Source organism: Mobula birostris, chromosome 6 (genome assembly GCF_030028105.1).
Source record: "Mobula birostris isolate sMobBir1 chromosome 6, sMobBir1.hap1, whole genome shotgun sequence".
NCBI classification, from domain to species: domain Eukaryota; kingdom Metazoa; phylum Chordata; class Chondrichthyes; order Myliobatiformes; family Myliobatidae; genus Mobula; species Mobula birostris.
The window spans coordinates 150,843,586-150,861,414 of record NC_092375.1 but is presented as its reverse complement, the minus strand read 5'-3'; the positions used below and the strand labels follow the sequence as shown (position 1 = coordinate 150,861,414).

General features: G+C 43.3%; 1 protein-coding gene across 7 annotated transcripts in view; it reads right to left on the bottom strand.

Annotated features, from left to right (window-relative positions):
* The window catches only part of LOC140199474 (serine/threonine-protein phosphatase 6 regulatory ankyrin repeat subunit C-like), a 163,069-nt gene that overhangs the window by 15,978 nt on the left and 129,262 nt on the right, over positions 1-17,829 (bottom strand). For 6 of the 7 annotated variants that reach the window (XM_072261620.1, XM_072261626.1, XM_072261622.1 and 3 more), the window contains 3 exons: positions 17,112-17,257; positions 14,802-14,884; positions 2,495-2,577 (listed from right to left, as the gene is read on the bottom strand). In XM_072261620.1, the coding sequence (XP_072117721.1) occupies positions 2,495-2,577; positions 14,802-14,884; positions 17,112-17,257 (312 nt within the window). Of the gene's footprint in view, positions 1-396; positions 952-2,494; positions 2,578-14,801; positions 14,885-17,111; positions 17,258-17,829 lie in introns of those variants that run through there. The other variant, XM_072261621.1, reaches the window with a different exon arrangement.

Here is a 17,829-nt window from a genome sequence, read left to right as displayed (position 1 = left end):
CGTGTAGGCAGGTGACCAAAACAACATACAATGCTCCAAATCAGGCCTCACCATTGTTTTATGCAAGTTTAATATAACATACCATCTCCTGTACTCAGTGCTTCAATTTATGAATACCAATGTGTCAAAACTCTTTTTTACGACCCCATCTACCTGTGACGCCACTTTCAATGAATTATAGACCAGTATTCCCAGATTCCTTTGCTCTACCACACTCCTTAGTGCCCTTCCATTCACTGTGTAAGAACGACCCTGGCTGGTCCTACAGAAGTGCAATACTTCGCACTTGTCTGCATTAAATGCCATCTGCCATTTAATACATCTTTTGGCATATTCAAAGGACTAAAGTTCTAAGTTCAAAGTCAATTTATTATCAAGGTACTTATACAGTATGCAGTATGTCACCATATACAACCCCAGCATACTCAGTAATTGCAATAATAGAATCAGTGAAAGGCCACACCTAGCAGAGCAGGGTGCAAAAGACAACAAACTGTGTAAATAGGAAAAAAAGAAATAATAATAATAAATAAACCATAAATATCCAGAACATGAGATGAAGAATCATTAAAAGTGAGTCCACAGGTTGTGGGAACAGTTCAATGATGGGGCAAGTGAAGTTGAGTGAAGTTATTCCTCTGGTTCAAGTGCCTGATGGTTGAAGGATAATAACTGTTCCTGAAGCTGGTGGTGTGAATCCTGAGGCTCCTGTACCTTCTTCCTGATGGCAGCAGCAAGAAGAGAGCATGACCTGAATGGTAGGGTTCCCCGATGATGGATGCTGCTTTTCTGCGGCAACGCTCCGTGTAGATGTGCTCAATGCTGGAGTGGGTTCTACCTGTGATGGATTGGGCTGTATCCACTACTTTTTGTAGGATTTTCCATTCAAGGGCATTGGTGCTTCCATACCAGGCTGTGATGCAACCAGTCAATATGCTGTCCACCGTGCATCTATAGACGAGTGTTAAAGTTTTAAATGTCATTTCGAATCTTTACAAATTTCTAAGAAAGGAGAGGTACTGCTGTGCTTTTTTCGTAATTGCAGTTAGGTACTGAGCCCAGGACAGGGCCTCCAAAATGATAACACCAAAAAATTTAAAGTTGCTGACCCTCTCCACCTCTGATTCCCCCAGGGACCTTTGGTTTCCTCCTCCTGAAGTCAATAATCCACTCCTTGATCTTGCTGACATCGCGTACAAGGTTGTTGTTGTGGCATCACACAGCCAGATTTTCAATCTCCTTCCTATATGCTGATTTGTCACCACCTTTGATTTGGCTAACAACAGTGGTGTAATCAGCAAACTCGAATATGGCATTGGAACTGTGCTTAGCCACACAGTGTCAAGCAAGTCAAGCAGAGGGCCAACCACACAGCCTGGTGGTGCACCTGTGCTGATGGAAATTGAGGAGGAGATGTTGCCAATCGATTAAGTGCAAAATCCTGTTTCAGAGGATCCTTGGTGAAAACACCATCACTATTACTGGATTAATACTCGTATACAAGGCCTTCTAAGTACTGCAAAGAGCAGGAAGACTAATTCTCTCCATGCAGTCATGACAGATTCTGCAGCTGTACTAGCCTGCTATTTACATACTTTAAGGGTGCAACACTGAATCTTGGAAACCTTTTCTGTTGGAGGGACTAATGAAGTGAGGTTGTATTGTAATCCTTGACTTTGGCAGATTAATGTGGCTAATTCTGAAACAAAGGAGCTACTCAAAGTGTCAACAATCAGCAGCACAAAGAATAGAGATGATGAAAACCCAAAACCATTAGACAACTTCAAAGAATTTTGGGGTTGTCATTACAATGCCCTTCAAGACCTGATTGGGACTCTGCCATTAAACCCAGTTCTGATAAGAAGACTGCCCATGCCATTAAAATTTTCGGTTTCCTATTTCTGGCATCACTTTATGCTTGTGCTGTATGACTATGACTAAAAACAATTTCTACCAAGCCGTACTAAGTATGACCAAACATTTGGTCAAGAAGGTACATAGATTTCATGGAGAGTAAAAAAAATCTTTGAAGAAGGAGACAAAGACTTAGTGAGGACACTCAAGAACTGAAGCATTTGATGGCATAACACCAAGATGGAGTAAAGGACAACGTGTGTCAACAAGTACAAATGTTGTTTATAAATGGGTCTTTGCAAGTTAGGATATGGTTCGCACAAGCTCAAGTATAATGTAGCATGGGAGATGGGAGGGCTAACTATCAATCAGTACAAATTAGACAGGGATTTAATTACACAATATTATGGAGATGAGGCCAAAGATCCTACCAATGAAGCAGGCAAGTTCAAACATAGCGTCAAGTTTAAACATTTGACTTTTCACATTTTCAAATGCAGATATCTCCACTTGCAAGTATTCATTATTTGCATTGTTTCCCTTCTGCAATCTGATCAAAATGCAATCGTTCTATAAAATAACCACAATAAGTCCAAACAGCTTAAAAAATTAAATCTGCTGACCAACAATTACTACTTACGTTTGCAGTGCATTATTTGTTGCATTAATAAGGCTTACATCATCTATTTTCTCAAGGATGAACAAGGCACATTTTTCATGACCCTGCCAAAATGAACACAATTCATGACTATTAGTACTTTTACATATTAGATAGCATTATGTGCTGAATCTTTATTTTCATACTTTAGTCAGGTTTGAACATAACCTCAAATTTTCTCTGCATTAAATTTCTGCTTCCAGCAGTTTGACTCATTATTCAGTGGAACTGAAAGATTTTGACATCCTCCATCAGACCACAACCTTAATTCATATAAAATTTGATTTACCACAGTTCTATACATTTTTGGTTTTTGTTTTCTTTGTGAATAAGCATTCAATGCTCCACTCAGTCAAAAGATGTTGCAACATCTAGCATCAGTGTCCTGAACTTTATTTTACCTTCAAAACTTCCCTGATCTTACAGAAATGTTTGATGTAGGATAAAACTTTTAATTGCTATCTTGTACCTTCTGCTGAAATCAAACATTCTGGAAAGTATTTAGAACAGGTGCAGACCAGATATTGACCAAAATGGCTCCCAATAATTGATCTAAATGTTCATACATGAATAATAGGCACTTGGTGAAAAACTGCTAGATACATTTGTCCTTAAAGGCATTCTGCAGCAAAAATCAGCAAATTCAAGCAAATATGGAAGTGCAAGAAATTTTAAGGTATGAAGAGAAACTACACTGCCCTGTAGTGGCAAAATAAAGATATGCAGCTATGTATTTTTTGTGCATCTCTCTGGCGTTATTTAACTGCAGGAGTTAAGAATGCATTGAAGAAGGATCATTGTGTTTCATTTATAAACACATATAATTCTTTACAATACAAAACTGGGTAGATTATTGAACAATATATAATAAACTGCTCCTACAGTGTCAACATGTACAAGCGCATTTGAATTGGGTTCACACAGTACGATATCTTTAGGTTTCACTGTCAAATAAATTTTAAAAAATTAAAATTAGATCCCTAATCTCACCTACAGGCCTTTTGGGACAATAAACCATTATTGAACTAGGGATGAATTTGGGCAGCACCTGGTATTGATAATTAATCATATTCTACAATTATCATCTTGTGTAACTTCTAAAGTTAAAATCCATTTATCTTTATTTCTGGAAATTATTTTACAAATAAAGATTTTGTGAATATGATTTGTTTCAATATAAAAAAATCATACATTTAAACCATCAGCAGCAAGCTGTGGAAAATGTGATATTATAACTACAATTGAGCTGAGGGACTATAAATGGAATCTCAGTTTTGAATTGTCAATATCAATTCCTTCCCTTCGAAATCAATACTACTTGCAGATGTGTCAAAATGCAAAACTTGGAAAGTTACGATCTGTGTCTATGTCAGCAATAAGCCTAGTGCCTTCCAACGCTAGGTTTGTACTTCCACAGGTCAGATTTTCAATTTCACAACCAAATAATTTTTAAACTGTGCAAGCAGAGTCTCTGCATCCACTTCAGGCAGAAAGTTTCAAACCATTCTCAGGGTGAAAGTTTTCTCAATCTGCCCTATAATCCTTCTAACAATTCTGTATCTCTTAGCTTTTGACACCTGTAAGGAAAACTGGCCCTTCCCATCTATTCAATCTAGACTCATCATAACTTCAGAGTACTTTATTAAATCTCCTATTATCCACAATTGTTCAAAGAAACCAACTCTAACTTATCCAATCTTCTGGACATTTAAAAAAATACTTAGAGACTTTTAAAAAATCATGCCCTCTTTTTTAAACATTAAAATATATTTGAGAGTAAATTCTGAGCACTACAGAATACCACTGTAAACACCTTACCAATCCCATTTGTTTTGTACCATTTTAAAATTCGATTTGCCGCTCGCCTTTGTAAAAGCATGAGCTTTTAATTTATTGACTAGACTATCTAAATGGACGCACTGAATACCAACTTCTTACTTCCTCAGAAAGTTCAATCAAAGCTGCCAGTGTAACCTACGCCTAACAAGTTTGTGCATAATGTTGCTAAATAATCTGTGCTTTTCTAAATGAAGATCTATGCTGTCCTTTGTTTTCACCTGTAATAATTTGATTTTTCCTTTCCATTTTAAATAACAAAGCACATTTATCCTTTAATCCTCCAGCACCATTCCTGCAATCAAGGAGGATTTAAAACCAACAGTCGTATGCTTTAACATATTCTAGCTTCTTTTAGTAACCTGGGATATACCTTCATAGTTGAAACAAAACAACTATATATTCTAGAAATCTGAAATCAAAACAGAAAATGCGAGAAATATTGAGCAGATAACATCTGAGGACAGAGAAAAACAGCTAATGCTTCTGGTCAATAAAACTTCAACAGAACTGTGTAAGCCTTTTCTGCTTTTGCTTTATAGTTCAATTGGGCCAGGTGACTTAGCAGTTTTAAAAACACTTTAACCCCTTAATCCTTCCTCGGAATTATTAACCTTATCTACATCCTTTGTCTCCCAACATAAAGCAGGATATCTTTTCGTTGATGATTTATTGATCTTTTGGAACTCATAACTTCAACTTCAAGTATCATTATTTCTTTACATCCTCTCTTTGCATAGCTAACTTCCCTTTTAATTTTTCTTCTGCACTTTATAAATTCCTTACCTTACTGCTAAGTTTAGTTCTCAATGTCATACTGTCTATGGTTCTCAGCAGCTAGAGGCTCTAAATGTGGCATTCTACCTTTTTTCCAGTGTGGAAATTCATTTACCCTAGATCCCTTGAATCTCTTCTTGTACATTTGCCACTGTTCTACATGCAACACTTTAGCAAGCTGGGTCGGTGGAGTTATTTGTGCAAGTAGTATTTACTCCATGAATTTCCCTACTTATTTTGCTGTGTGTGTGAATATCTGAACAGAATAATTCAATTCTACAACAAGAAAAAGCTCTGCTAAACTTGCCCTCACAGTGTTGTAGCAAGTATGCATACTGATACCTTGCCCTATAGAATAGCACAATTCAGGTTTATATCAATAATTTGCTAGACTGTCTACAACCCAAATATAGAAGTGGAGAAACAAAATTCTGGAGCATCAAAGACATACTGGCAGACTGAAAGGTACTTTTTTTAGAGAATGGCCATGGACATTAGTAAAAGTAAATACAGATCAGCAAATATTTGATGAATGACAATGTTTTGCAAGATCTTTGTGTATTTGTAAAAGAGTGTCATCTAGGAAAACAGAATATTCCATCACCCAATTTAATTCTCATAAATAATTGTCAGGCTTTTGCTTCCAGCACTCCAAAGTTTATTCCAATTATTAACCAAGTTAAGAATATTCCACAACAGCTTGACATCACCTGTATTCAAAGATCACATATCCTGAAAGTCACAAGTATGTCAAGCCTCTTCCCTCAACTTAATTCAACAGCAGCACAAGAATAAAATCAGACAGTAGACCAAAAGAATGAACTGTTGTAAAATTCAAAATTAAATCCCTCCTTTATCTCTTTTCCTGGTGAACAGATTTTTATGTTAGCTCTCATTTCAGCACTTAAATAAAACATGAACATTCTTCTACATTTCTGCCAATTTCCCTTCAATGATTTAGCCACATCCATGTCAAGGGACCTGGTAGTGGCAAATCATTACAAGTCCTCGACTGCACCTTGCTCACCCTGCAACCAGCAAGTACTCTATCCTATTCTTCCATTTTCACTGTCACTCTTCATTTTCTTTTAATTTAGTTTCCCTTCTTCTTATGGCACAGGACTCAAGTCCATCTCCTCTACGTCCTGTACTTCTCCCCCTTCCTCCTTAATAAAAAAAAGGATTGAGTACCACCTGTCTTCAACTTCCACATGCCATGAATCCTCCTTCATAATTTCCACTCCATTTCTTTTCTTTTGCATTCAGAAGGTTTTCTCCCTCTGTAACTCCCTGTTTGTTTTTCCATCTCTACAAACAACTCACCATCTCACAGCAATTTTCCAAGTAAATGCAGGCCATGCAACCCCTGTTCTTGTACCTTATCCCTTCCAAACAATCCTAGGTGAAGCATCAATTTATTTTCTCTTCTTCTATCTAGATATCCTCTATAATACAAGTACATGCAGTCCACATCTTTTTAATCCATAAGGACAATTTTGAGCTTTCACTCACCTGTTGTTTTCTTTTCTATCCCAAACCTATCTCTGTCTTTGTTTCTTTTACTGTTCTGACAAAACCCAACTCAAAGAAGAGCAATACTATGCTCTCAAAATGAAATTCTGAATTTAACAGTACAGGTATCAGGTAGTTAGTATTTCTAATCAGGATTGGCCATGTAAATGTATAATTAACTCATTTTCTTCCTTCTCCTCAGATGCTACCCGATGGAGTGAATATTTCCAGCATTTTCATTTATCTCAAATTTCCAGCAATTACTGTGTTCATCTCATAGCTCCAGCATGTTTTTAAGGATGGATCAGTAGCTTAGCTGTTAGCTTAACACTTTACAGCACCAGTTGTAAGATCAGACTTCAACTCCCACTGCTATTTGTAAGGAGATTGTATGTTCTCCCCATGACCACGTGAGCTTCCTCCGGGCGCTCTGATTTCCTCCTTCATTCCAAAGATGTACGTTTTAAGAACTAGTAAGTTGTGGGCATGCTATGTTGATGCAAACAATACATATTATTGTATGTTTCAAAGTGGTGGTGGCATCCGTTAGTCTCGCGAGACCATGGATCTGCACCTGGAAGGTCTTGCTTCAGTCTGTGTTAGAGCAGCGTCTGTTGTGGCTGTAGAGGCCCACACGGGAGTGACAGTCTTGGCTGCAGTGACTGCACTTGAAGGCACTGTCCTCCATTGTTATCTTGGTGCTGTTTTTCCTACAAGTGTGCTTTTCTTCAGCAGCAAGCCTCAGCTTCTCTTCTCCTCTTTTTAGACCTCTGTATAGTTCCAGCCTCCAATGAGAGTGATCGCTTGCAATATCCTCCCACCTCTCGACCTTCATTTTCAGTGACGTCATGTCTCTCTTGCAAACATCTTTGAAAGGAAGATGGGGCCGCCCTTGTGCTCTCTTGCCGGAGGCCAGTTCCCTGTACAGCAGGTCTTTCGGGATCCTCCCTTCTGACATGTGGTGTACGTGGCCCAGCCAGCGGAGATGGCGCTGTTGGAGCAGGGTGAAGAGGCTGGGTATCTGGGCGCAGGCCAGGACCTCATTGTTGGTGACTCGGTCAGTCCACGTGATGTCCAGGATGCGTCGCAGGCTGCAAAGGTGGAAGGCATTGATGCGCCGCTCTTGTCTGCAGTAGAGGCTCCAGGTCTCGCTGCGTAAAGCAGTGTGCTGAGGACGCAGGCCCTGTAGACTGCAACTTTGGTGTGTGTCGTCAGCTTTCTGTTCTCCCAGACTCCCTTTGCCAGCCTGGCGAATGTTGAGGCTGCGCGTCCGATCCGTCTGTTGACCTCCAGGTCCAGGGAGAGGCTGTCCATGATGGAGGAGCCAAGGTATGTAAACTCGTGAACTATCTCCAGCTCGTAGTTGTTGATGGTAATGGCGGGGGGGTGCTCAACGCCTTGGCCCAACACATTGGTCTTCTTCAGGCTGATGGTCAAGCTGAAGTCCTGGCAGGCTCTTGAGAAGCTGTCCATGAGGCGTTGCAGTTGCTCTTCACAGTGTGTTGCCAGTGCCGCATTGTCTGAAAACAACATGTCCCTGATGAGTACTTCACGAACCTTGGTTTTTGCCCTCAGCCGGGACAGACTGAACAGCCTCCCGTCTGATCTGGTGTGGAGGTAGACACCATCAGTTGATGTTCCAAAGGCATGCTTCAGCATGACTGTGAAGAAGGGTGGGGGCAAGCACAAAGCCCTGCTTCACACCACTGCGAATGTTGAAGGCCTCTGAAGAAGAGCCATCGAACTGAACGATGCCCTTCATGTCTGTGTGGAATGACTGAAATATCCTGAGCAGCCTCGGGGGACAACCAATCCTGGCGAGGATTTTGAACAGGCCGTCTCTGCTCACAAGGTCGAAGGCCTTCACAAGGTCAATGAAAGCGACGTAGAGTGGTTGTCTTTGCTCTCTGCATTTCTCTTGCAGCTGTCGAAGGGAGAAGATCATGTCGATTGTGGAGCGTTCTGACCTGAAACCGCACTGAGACTCGGGATATACCCTTTCCGCTATTTTCTGCAGTCTGTTCAGGACCACATGTTTCAAATACACATTATAAATAAAACTAATGTCCTTTTTCATCTCTCTCTGATGCCCTTATTCATCTGTCTCAATTCACATTCCTCCTGACCTATCAACTCCTTTTTGATGGAGCTAAATGCAATTGTGTCACCTGAATATATATTCACTTTGGTTCCTCCATCTCTCTCCCTCCAATCAATATAAAATGCACTTATTTTTAATATATCAAATTTTGAGTTTAAATGATCTATGACCTGGAACTTCGACTTTGTTTCTCTCTCCATAGATGCTGCCTGACCTGCTGAGTAAGCCCAATATTTCAATTTTTAATTAAAGGGTTACAAGTTGTAATACAATAATGCAGATAATCAAGAAAGATTAGCCTCAACATAGAATTTCATTTGGAAGTAATTTTGACAGGATAAAATGAGATCAATATGAATCTACTGTGAAATCATGTTTCATGGACAGGCTTGATTGATGTAAAGACAAAGCCAAATAAAAAATTAAAATCAAAAACCTGCTGACATGCAACACCAAAGTAAAAACAAAAATGGCTATAAACACTCAGCTTTCAACCTGAAATGTCAAATGTCTCTCTTTCCACCGAAGTTGTCCAATCTGCTGAATGTCATCAACATTTTTGTAGAAGACCATCAATTTGAAATAAATTAGTGCGGCACACGCAGGACTCGAACCGCCATTGGGAGCCGCGCGTAGACACGCAGTAAAGTGTTTGGAACTACCTGCTCAGGGCGGACCTTCCGGGGACAGTCTGACATCACGTCCACCCCGCAGGTCACAGGGGCCCACAGGAGGGAAGATTTAAGCACACAATCTTGAATCAGTAAAAGCGTTCTGAGTTCAGCTCTCTCTGCCTCTGTGTGTTTCTTTAGTAGCGCGTTAGCGCGCGACTACATTGGTGATCTGATGTTCCAGATGGCATCTGGAGCCGGCAACTCAGCGACCAGCCATGAGTTTGAGCAACTCGCGCAGCGCAGTTTCTCTGAAGCTCCCGACTTTCTGGGCCACTCAGCCCCACATTTGGCTCAAGCAGGCTGAGGTTCAGTTCAATATCAGAGACATTACAGCTGATGCCACGCGGTACTACCACGTGGTCAGCACACTCGACCAGGAGACGGCAGGCCGGATCATCGCCACGCCAGCCACCAATGGAGGACAGGTACACTAAGCTTAAGGCGCTCCTGATCAGTACCTTCGGACTCTCCCACCGTGAACGGGCCACGCAGCTCCTACACATGGACGGCCTGGGCAACCGCATGCCATCCCAGCTCATGAAGGATATGCTGGTGCTCATGGATGGCCATAAGCCATGCCTTTTATTTGAACAGTTGTTCCTCAAGCAAATGCCAGAGGACATTCGCCTCCTCCTCGCGAGTGAGGATTTCAGCGACCCACACAGGGTCGCAGCTAAAGCAGACGTCCTTTGGCAGAGCAAGCAACATGGAGCAGCCTCCATTAGCCTAGCCACGATCGTGCGCCCCACAGCCCAGGCCCTGCAACCGAAGCCGTCAAGACCCACGAGGGAAAAGACGAAACTTCGGAACAATGGTGCTTCTATCACCAAAGATGGGGCGCAGGCGCGCGCTGCTGTCGTCCACCATGTGCTTTTCCGGGAAACGCCGGGGCCAGCCGCCGCTAATGGCTACGACGGCTGGCCACCAAGACAGCCTTCTGTACCTCTGGTACTGACACTCCAGGCGGTGCTTCCTGGTAGACACCAGGGCCGAAGTCAGTGTACTCCCCCCCTCGAACATGAACATTCGTAACGCGGTCCCAGGCCCCGAACTCACCGCTACAAATGGCACCAGTATTCAGACGTACTATCTCACTGCATTTCGGGTCCAGCCGTTTCACTTGGACTCTCACGTTGGCAGCGGAGTCACAGCCACTACTAGGGGCAGATTTCCTACGAGCCAACTGCCTCCTGATCGAGCTAAAAGGCCAGCATTTGGTCCATACCGAGACATTCCAGACTTTCCAGCTCGGAGAAGCCAAGCTACTGGCCCTCCACCTGGATTCCGTGACCCTCTCGGGTAACGAATTCACCAGGGTGTTGGCGGAATTCCAGAATTCCCCTCCATAATCACCCTGCAGTTCTCCATGGCCGACCCAAAGCACGGCGTGCAGCACCACATCCCCACGCAAGGACCGCTGCTGCACACCCGAGCTCGCAGGCTCCCACCCGACAAGCTCCACCTCACCAAGGAGGAGTTCCATAAGATGGAAGAGATGGGAATCGTACGCCTCTCAGACAGCCCATGGGCATCCCCAGTGCACATGGTGCCCAGGTCCGCAGGAGGATGGAGGTCCTGCGGAGACTACAGAAGGCTCAATGATGCCACAACTGCCGACAGATACCCGGTACCCCACATCCAGGACTTCACGGCGAACCTGCACGTAGCGACCATCTTCTCGAAAATCGACCTGGTCAGGGGATACCATCAGATCCCAGTGCACCGCGACGACGTGCCCAAGACAGCCCTCATCACCCTGTTCGGCTTGTTTGAATTCCTGAGGATGCCTTTCGGTCTCAAGAATGCAGCCCAAAGTTTCCAAAGGCTCATGGACTCGGTGGGACGCGGCCTGGATTTTGTTTTTATTTACTTGGACGATATCCTGGTGGCCAGCAGTTCACAGCAAGAGCAGGTGGCACATTTGCGCCAGCTCTGCCAATGCCTGAGCAACGATGGACTGGCAATCAATCCGGCAAAGTGCCAGTTTGGGCTGACGGAGATCGATTTCTTGGGCCACAGAGTCAACTGACATGGCGCAGTTCCCCTACCGGACAAGGTCCAGGCCGTCCGCCAGTTCCCCAAGCCCAGCACGGTCAAGGGCCTGCAGGAGTACGTAGGGATGGTCAACTTTTAATCATCGGTTTGTGCCGGCAGCGGCACGCATTATGAGACCCTTGTTCAGCCTGATGGCCAGCAAGGCCAAGGAAGTGGCATGGGACACGGAGCCCACGGAGGCGTTTGAGCAGGCCAAGGAGGCGCTGGCAAAGGCTGCCCTCCTAGTGCACCCGAGAGTCGATGTACCCACGGCACTCACAGTCGACGCTTCCAACGTGGCAGTCGGCGGAGTCCTGGAGCAGCTCGGCAAGGACCAGTGACGACCACTCGCTTTCTTCAGCCGGCATCTACGGCCTCCAGAGGTGAAGCACAGCGCTTTCGACAGAGAGTTGCTAGTGCTCTACCTGGCTGTCCGGCATTTCTGGTACTTCCTCGAGGGAAGGGAGTTCACCGTGTATACGGACCGCAAGCCCCTCACCTTCGTACTGGCCAAGGTATTGGACCCATGGTCGGCTCGGCAGCAGAGGCACCTGTCCTTTATTTCAGAATTCACCACGGAGGTCTGCCACATCGCAGGGAAGAACAACATCCTTGCCGACACACTGTCTCCACTCAGTAGGCATATCGTCCTCAGGAACAGACTACGCAGCACTAGCGGAAGCACAATGGTCGGACACCGAAATCCCGGCTTACCGCACCACCGTTTCCGGGCTCCAGTTGGAGGACGTCTCCATCGGCCTGGCAGAAGATCGACTCCTGTGCAACGAGTCTACCGGCAAACCCTGACCCGTGGTACTACCAGCATGGAGGCGCCAGGTGTTCGACACGCTGCACGACCTGGACCACCCGTCCATCCGGGCGTCCATCAAGCTGGTAGCGGACAGATTCGTCTGGCACAGTTTGCGCAAACAGGTCGGACACTGGGCCAGGACCTGTGTACACTGCCAGATCGCCAAAGTCCAGCGGCACGTGAAGGCTCCCCTCCAGTAGTTCCAGCCGACTCACAGGAGGTTCCAACACGTGGACATCTTCGGTCCCCTGCCAGTCTCCTGGGGCGCCAAGTATATCTTTACCGTGGTAGACAGGTTCACCAGATGGCCGGAAGCCGTACTGCTCGCAGACACGTCCACTGAGCCAGGACGCTCATTGCAAACTGAATCGCCAGGTTCGGCCTCCCAACGTACATCACCTCCGATAGAGGGGTACAGTTCACGTCTGGTTTGTGGACAGCACTGGCACAGCTCCCGGGCACCCAGCTGCATCACACCACAGCGTACCATCCCCCATCCAACGGTTTGGTAGAGCGATTCCACCAGCATCTCAAGTCAGCCCTGATGGCACGTCTCAGGGGCCCCAACCGGACAGATGAGTTTCCCTGGGTCCTATTGGGCATCCGCACAGCCCCCAAGGAGGACCTGGACACCTCCTCAGCAGAATTGGTCTACAGCAGCCCCCCCCACCGACGGTTCCAGGCGAGTTCGTACCAGAGGCCTGAGGTTCGGAAGAAACTCCAGCAGTGGTACTAACGAGGCTGCGAGACAAGGTAGGGACCCTGGCACCGGTCCCGACCTCCAGGCATGGTCCCATGCCATCCTTCACCCCTAAAGACCTCCGAGACAGTGAGTATGTTTTTATTCGCAGGGGCATGCACAGGTCACCTCTACAGCAGCCATACGAGGGACCCTTCAAGGTGATCCGGCACAACAGAACCATGTGTGTCGTGGAGGTGGGTGACCAGGAAGAGACTTTTACAGTGGACCACCTCAAATCGGCACACTTGGACATTGAGCAACCAGTGAGGGTACCCACACCGTGCCCCAGGCAAGCCACACAGACTGGGAGCTCCACTCCCCCGATGGACATTTCTGGGGGGGAGGGGTGGTGTGGCGGCCCGCACACGCGGGACTCAAACCGCCATCGGGAGCCGCGGGCAGACACGCGGTGGCGCGTTTGGAACTACCCCCTTGGGACGTACCTTCCAGGGACAGTCTGACATAACGTCCACCCTGCAGGTTGCAGGGGTCCTATGGGAGGGGAGATTTAAGCGTGCGATTTTGAATTAGTAAAGGCATTCTGAGTTCAGATCTCTCTGCCTCCATGTGTTTCTTTAGTAGTGCGTTTGCGCGTGACTACAGTAGATGCTTTTTCAGAATGATATTCTGGAAGGTTTTTTTGTTTATGAACAGAATCAGTTTAGAAAATAATTCACTTGTATTTTTGGTGATACAAGTAACTGCTGATGTGGGAATCTGGACCAAGAAATAATCTGCTGCAGAAGATCAGCAGGGTTTGCAGTGGAAACTTGGGGGGGGGTGGGGGTGGAGGGTGTTACCCCTGCATCCGTTCCTCCAGCAGATTGCATGCTGCTCACTCGTAGTTTCTTAGAAACATAGAAAATAGGTGCAGGAGTAGGCCATTCGGCCCTTCGAGCCTGCACTGCCATTCAGTATGATCAGAACCCTATACCTGCCTTCTCTCCATACCCCCTGATCCCTTTAGCCACAAGGGCCATATCTAACTCCCTCTTAAATATAGCCAATGAACTGGGCTCAACTGTTTCCTGTGGCACAGAATTCCACAGATTCACCACTCTCTCTGTGAAGAAGTTTTTCCTCATCTCGGTCCTAAAAGGCTTCCCCTTTATCCTTAAACTGTGACCCCTTGTTCTGGACTTCCCCAACATCGGGAACAATCTTTCTGCATCTAGCCTTTAGAATTTTATACATTTCAATAAGATCCCCCCTCAATCTTCTAAATTCAAGCGAGTATAAGCCTAGTCGATCCAGTCTTTTATCATATGAAAGTCCTGCCATCCCAGGAATCAATCTGGTGAACCTTCTTCGTACTCCCTCTATGGCAAGAATGTCCTTCCTCAGATTAGGGGACCAAAACTGCACACAATACTCCAGGTGTGGTCTTAACCAAGGCCTTGTACAACTGCTGTAGAACCTCCCTGCTCCTGTACTTGAATCCTCTTGCTATGAATGCCAGCATACCATTCGCCTTTTTCACCGCCTGCTGTACCTGCATGCCCACTTTCAATGACTGGTGTACAATGACACCCAGGTCTTTTTGCACCTCTCCTTTTCCTAATCGGCCACCATTCAGATAATAATCTGTTTTCCTGTTCTTGCCACCAAAGTCGATAACCTCACATTTATCCACATTAAATTGCATCTGCCATGAATTTGCCCACTCACCAAACCTATCCAAGTCACCCTGTATCCTCTTAGCATCCTCCTCACAGCTAACACTGCCGCCAGGTTAGTCATCTCTGGAGGTCAAACAGACCAAAAAATACAATAAAATTTGTAAAAGGTATTGAATTCCTTACTTTGCTACAAGCCAAGTGAAGGGCTGTATTCTTGTTGTTGTCTTTTAAAGTTAAATCTGCCTTTGCACTGTTTACTAAGATCTCTGAAATGAAAAAAAAAAACATTAGTTAATGAAACTGGAAACCTCATCTACAGATAATCATTGTAAGAAATTGTTGAAACTACTGAAACTATGGGGAATGATTATTTTGACGGATGAACTAAGATATGCATGCTCTTTACGTTTTCCGTATGGGCCCCAAAAGCTGAAATATTAACAATGACTCAAAAGTTAGCAACATACTTTATTTGACAGACATCTATTTCAAATTCTATGATTCACTTTTAACTAAATATTACAGGCTTCACAATATGGTTATTTTGGGGGGATTTTTCAGCACTTTTACGCAGCTTGAAATTAGTATTTTCAATATAACTTTTTCCTCCAATGGGAATTGCTTGATTACATGACTAGAAATAACATTTTTTAAAGAGTCCTTTTCTACAGATTATGACTTTGTCCTGTCCAAAAAATAAAAATAATTGTTTAGTCTTGCTTTTTTTCATTCCCCAGAAAATTCTTAAGCTGTTTGGCAATTACATCAAAATATAAAACAGTCAGCATTGCTGATTTAAAGGCCAAATTCTGTCCATAAATGAATACGGTATTTGAATTTTCATTGTTAAGCCCCAATAAAATTTCCATTTCATGGTTGAGTCTGAAAATTTTAAAAAGATGAGATTTGTAAAGTGGGATAAACCAATTCTATATGCAAGCCACTTTCCTAATGATTTTTTGTTGTGTTCCCTTTTCCATGATTAATGTTGGTGCAACATTGGAAAATCTGAAGTAGTCTGCAACACAGATCACTTTTTAAAATATTTAATTGTAATTTTTCTCTTTTGATATAAATACTCCGATCATGAAAATTATATATTTAGGACTGAGCATTTCGTAGCAACTCATTAATTTTTTTGGAAGATCTTTTTCCTTCAATCCACAACACAGCTGATTTTGAGCTTGAGGATCACAAACATAGATCAAATTATTGCATAATTTTTTTCTTTAATTTCATAATGTTTTGTTGCTTCACTTTTTATAAGCTCCAGATTGATTGCTTTGGTTAACTGTTTTCCTTTGTATCTAAATGGCTCTAAATCATCCCTAACCAATCTTACATCAATTACACCTGGAACATTCGATTACTAATTAATCACCAAAGAAATACTATTAATAACTATTCTTTTCAAAATGACAGCATTGCAATTTACTGAAAGCAACAGTACAATATAAAGTAAAATGAAATGTTCCTTTAAAAACAGATTTTCCTCGGGTGGAGAAAGAAGATGAAACCACAACTTAGGTGGAAAACAGTTGATCTTCACATGATGAGGGATTTAGTAAAAATTAAAAGGTCTTGGATTGTGAAAACATATTGGGCAACACACACAAAATGTTGGAAGAACTCAGCAAGTCAGGTAGCATCTATGGATCCTTCAGTCAAGACCTGAAACATCCACTGTTCATTTCACTCCATAGATGCAGCCTGACCTGCTGAGTTCCTTCAGCATTTTGTATGTGTTGCTCAAGATTTCCGACATCAGCCGAATCTCTTGTGTCTTTGTACTAGATCATGCTAGATCACACACTAATCCCTCAGCCATGCATAACTGCTGCTGCCAAGGGATGGATTTCGCTGCCATGTTCACTGCGTGGTCACTCCATGAGGTAGAATAGGCTGTGGCAATGAACCAGAGACTCTGCTCCACCATTGTTGCAATGACAGCTCACTTATTTCTTTCACTGTTTTCAAATATCTCTGATAGTCAGTCAGGGTTAAATTTTTTTAATTAAAATAAAATTCAGTTGAAATATTGTTAATTACAAGCATAAATGTACAGTGAAATAGTCAGATGAACTTACTTGTTTTAAAAAAATGCAATCACATGAAAAAAGATGGCCATTCTAAAACCAAAAGGTCAAAAGCAAAGTGCATCTGGACACCCAGCTCATTACATTCCAGAGCTACCATTGGATTCAGTGGCTGTCTAATTGCACAGCAAATTTTAGATGAACCAGCAACTAAACTCCAATACACTCATACTTCTTTCGTGCAGTTTTTAATCACAGAAGTTGAAGACAACCTGAACAGCAAACTGTATCCATATGAAGCAAATCAAACCAAACTACAGGTAGTTTTAATTTCTCACTTATTTTCAAAGGCACATCTGGTTTGGACAAATTTACAAACATCACACAATAATTTAACACTCTGCTTTAGCTTTAATACTATTTTGCAAAGCAGAAAAAAAAAATCAAAATGACATACCTACAGCTCCACATTGTCCATTTTCAGCTGCCATCATTAAAGGACTTTTGCCTGAATTATCAACTGGATTCACTTGTGCATTATGATTTAAGAGCAATTGCAAACACTCCACATGGTCTGTAAAAGCAGCTGCATGAAGTGGTGTTCTGAAAGTAAAGATAAATATAGATGTATGAGGTTTTTTTGTAATTTAATCACCAAGTACCAAAAGTATTTGCTTCTGCAATCACAGCTTAACTTTAACAAAAAAAAACTGTTTTGTCCAAGCATACATTCTAACTTGTTATTAATTTAAGCTCTGCATAGATTTATGATTGAAAATTAGTGGTTTTGTGACTCATCTACTAGTCTTATATCATCCTGCCATACACAACCATATATTCCCCTTAAGGTTGGAAGGTTAGTTAGCACAAGAGAATGGAATTTTTCAAATCTGAAGTGCACTCTATACTGGTTTTGCATTGTAGTTCAATGCACACAAGGAGCTTGATTGAGGCAAATTCATTTCACAAAGAACTGTTTCAGTCAGCAGACAGATTTCTTTTGTTCCAGTGGTCAGGACTGCATTTGAACCCATGTCCAGAGGTATAACATTAGTGCCTATTGTACAATGCCATTCGCTTCCCCCTACTCAGGGGTCTAATCAGTCTTCCCGAGATTTGAACCATATGAAGGACCAGTTGCAGTTCTACTTCAGCTTAGTATCATATTTCAATAT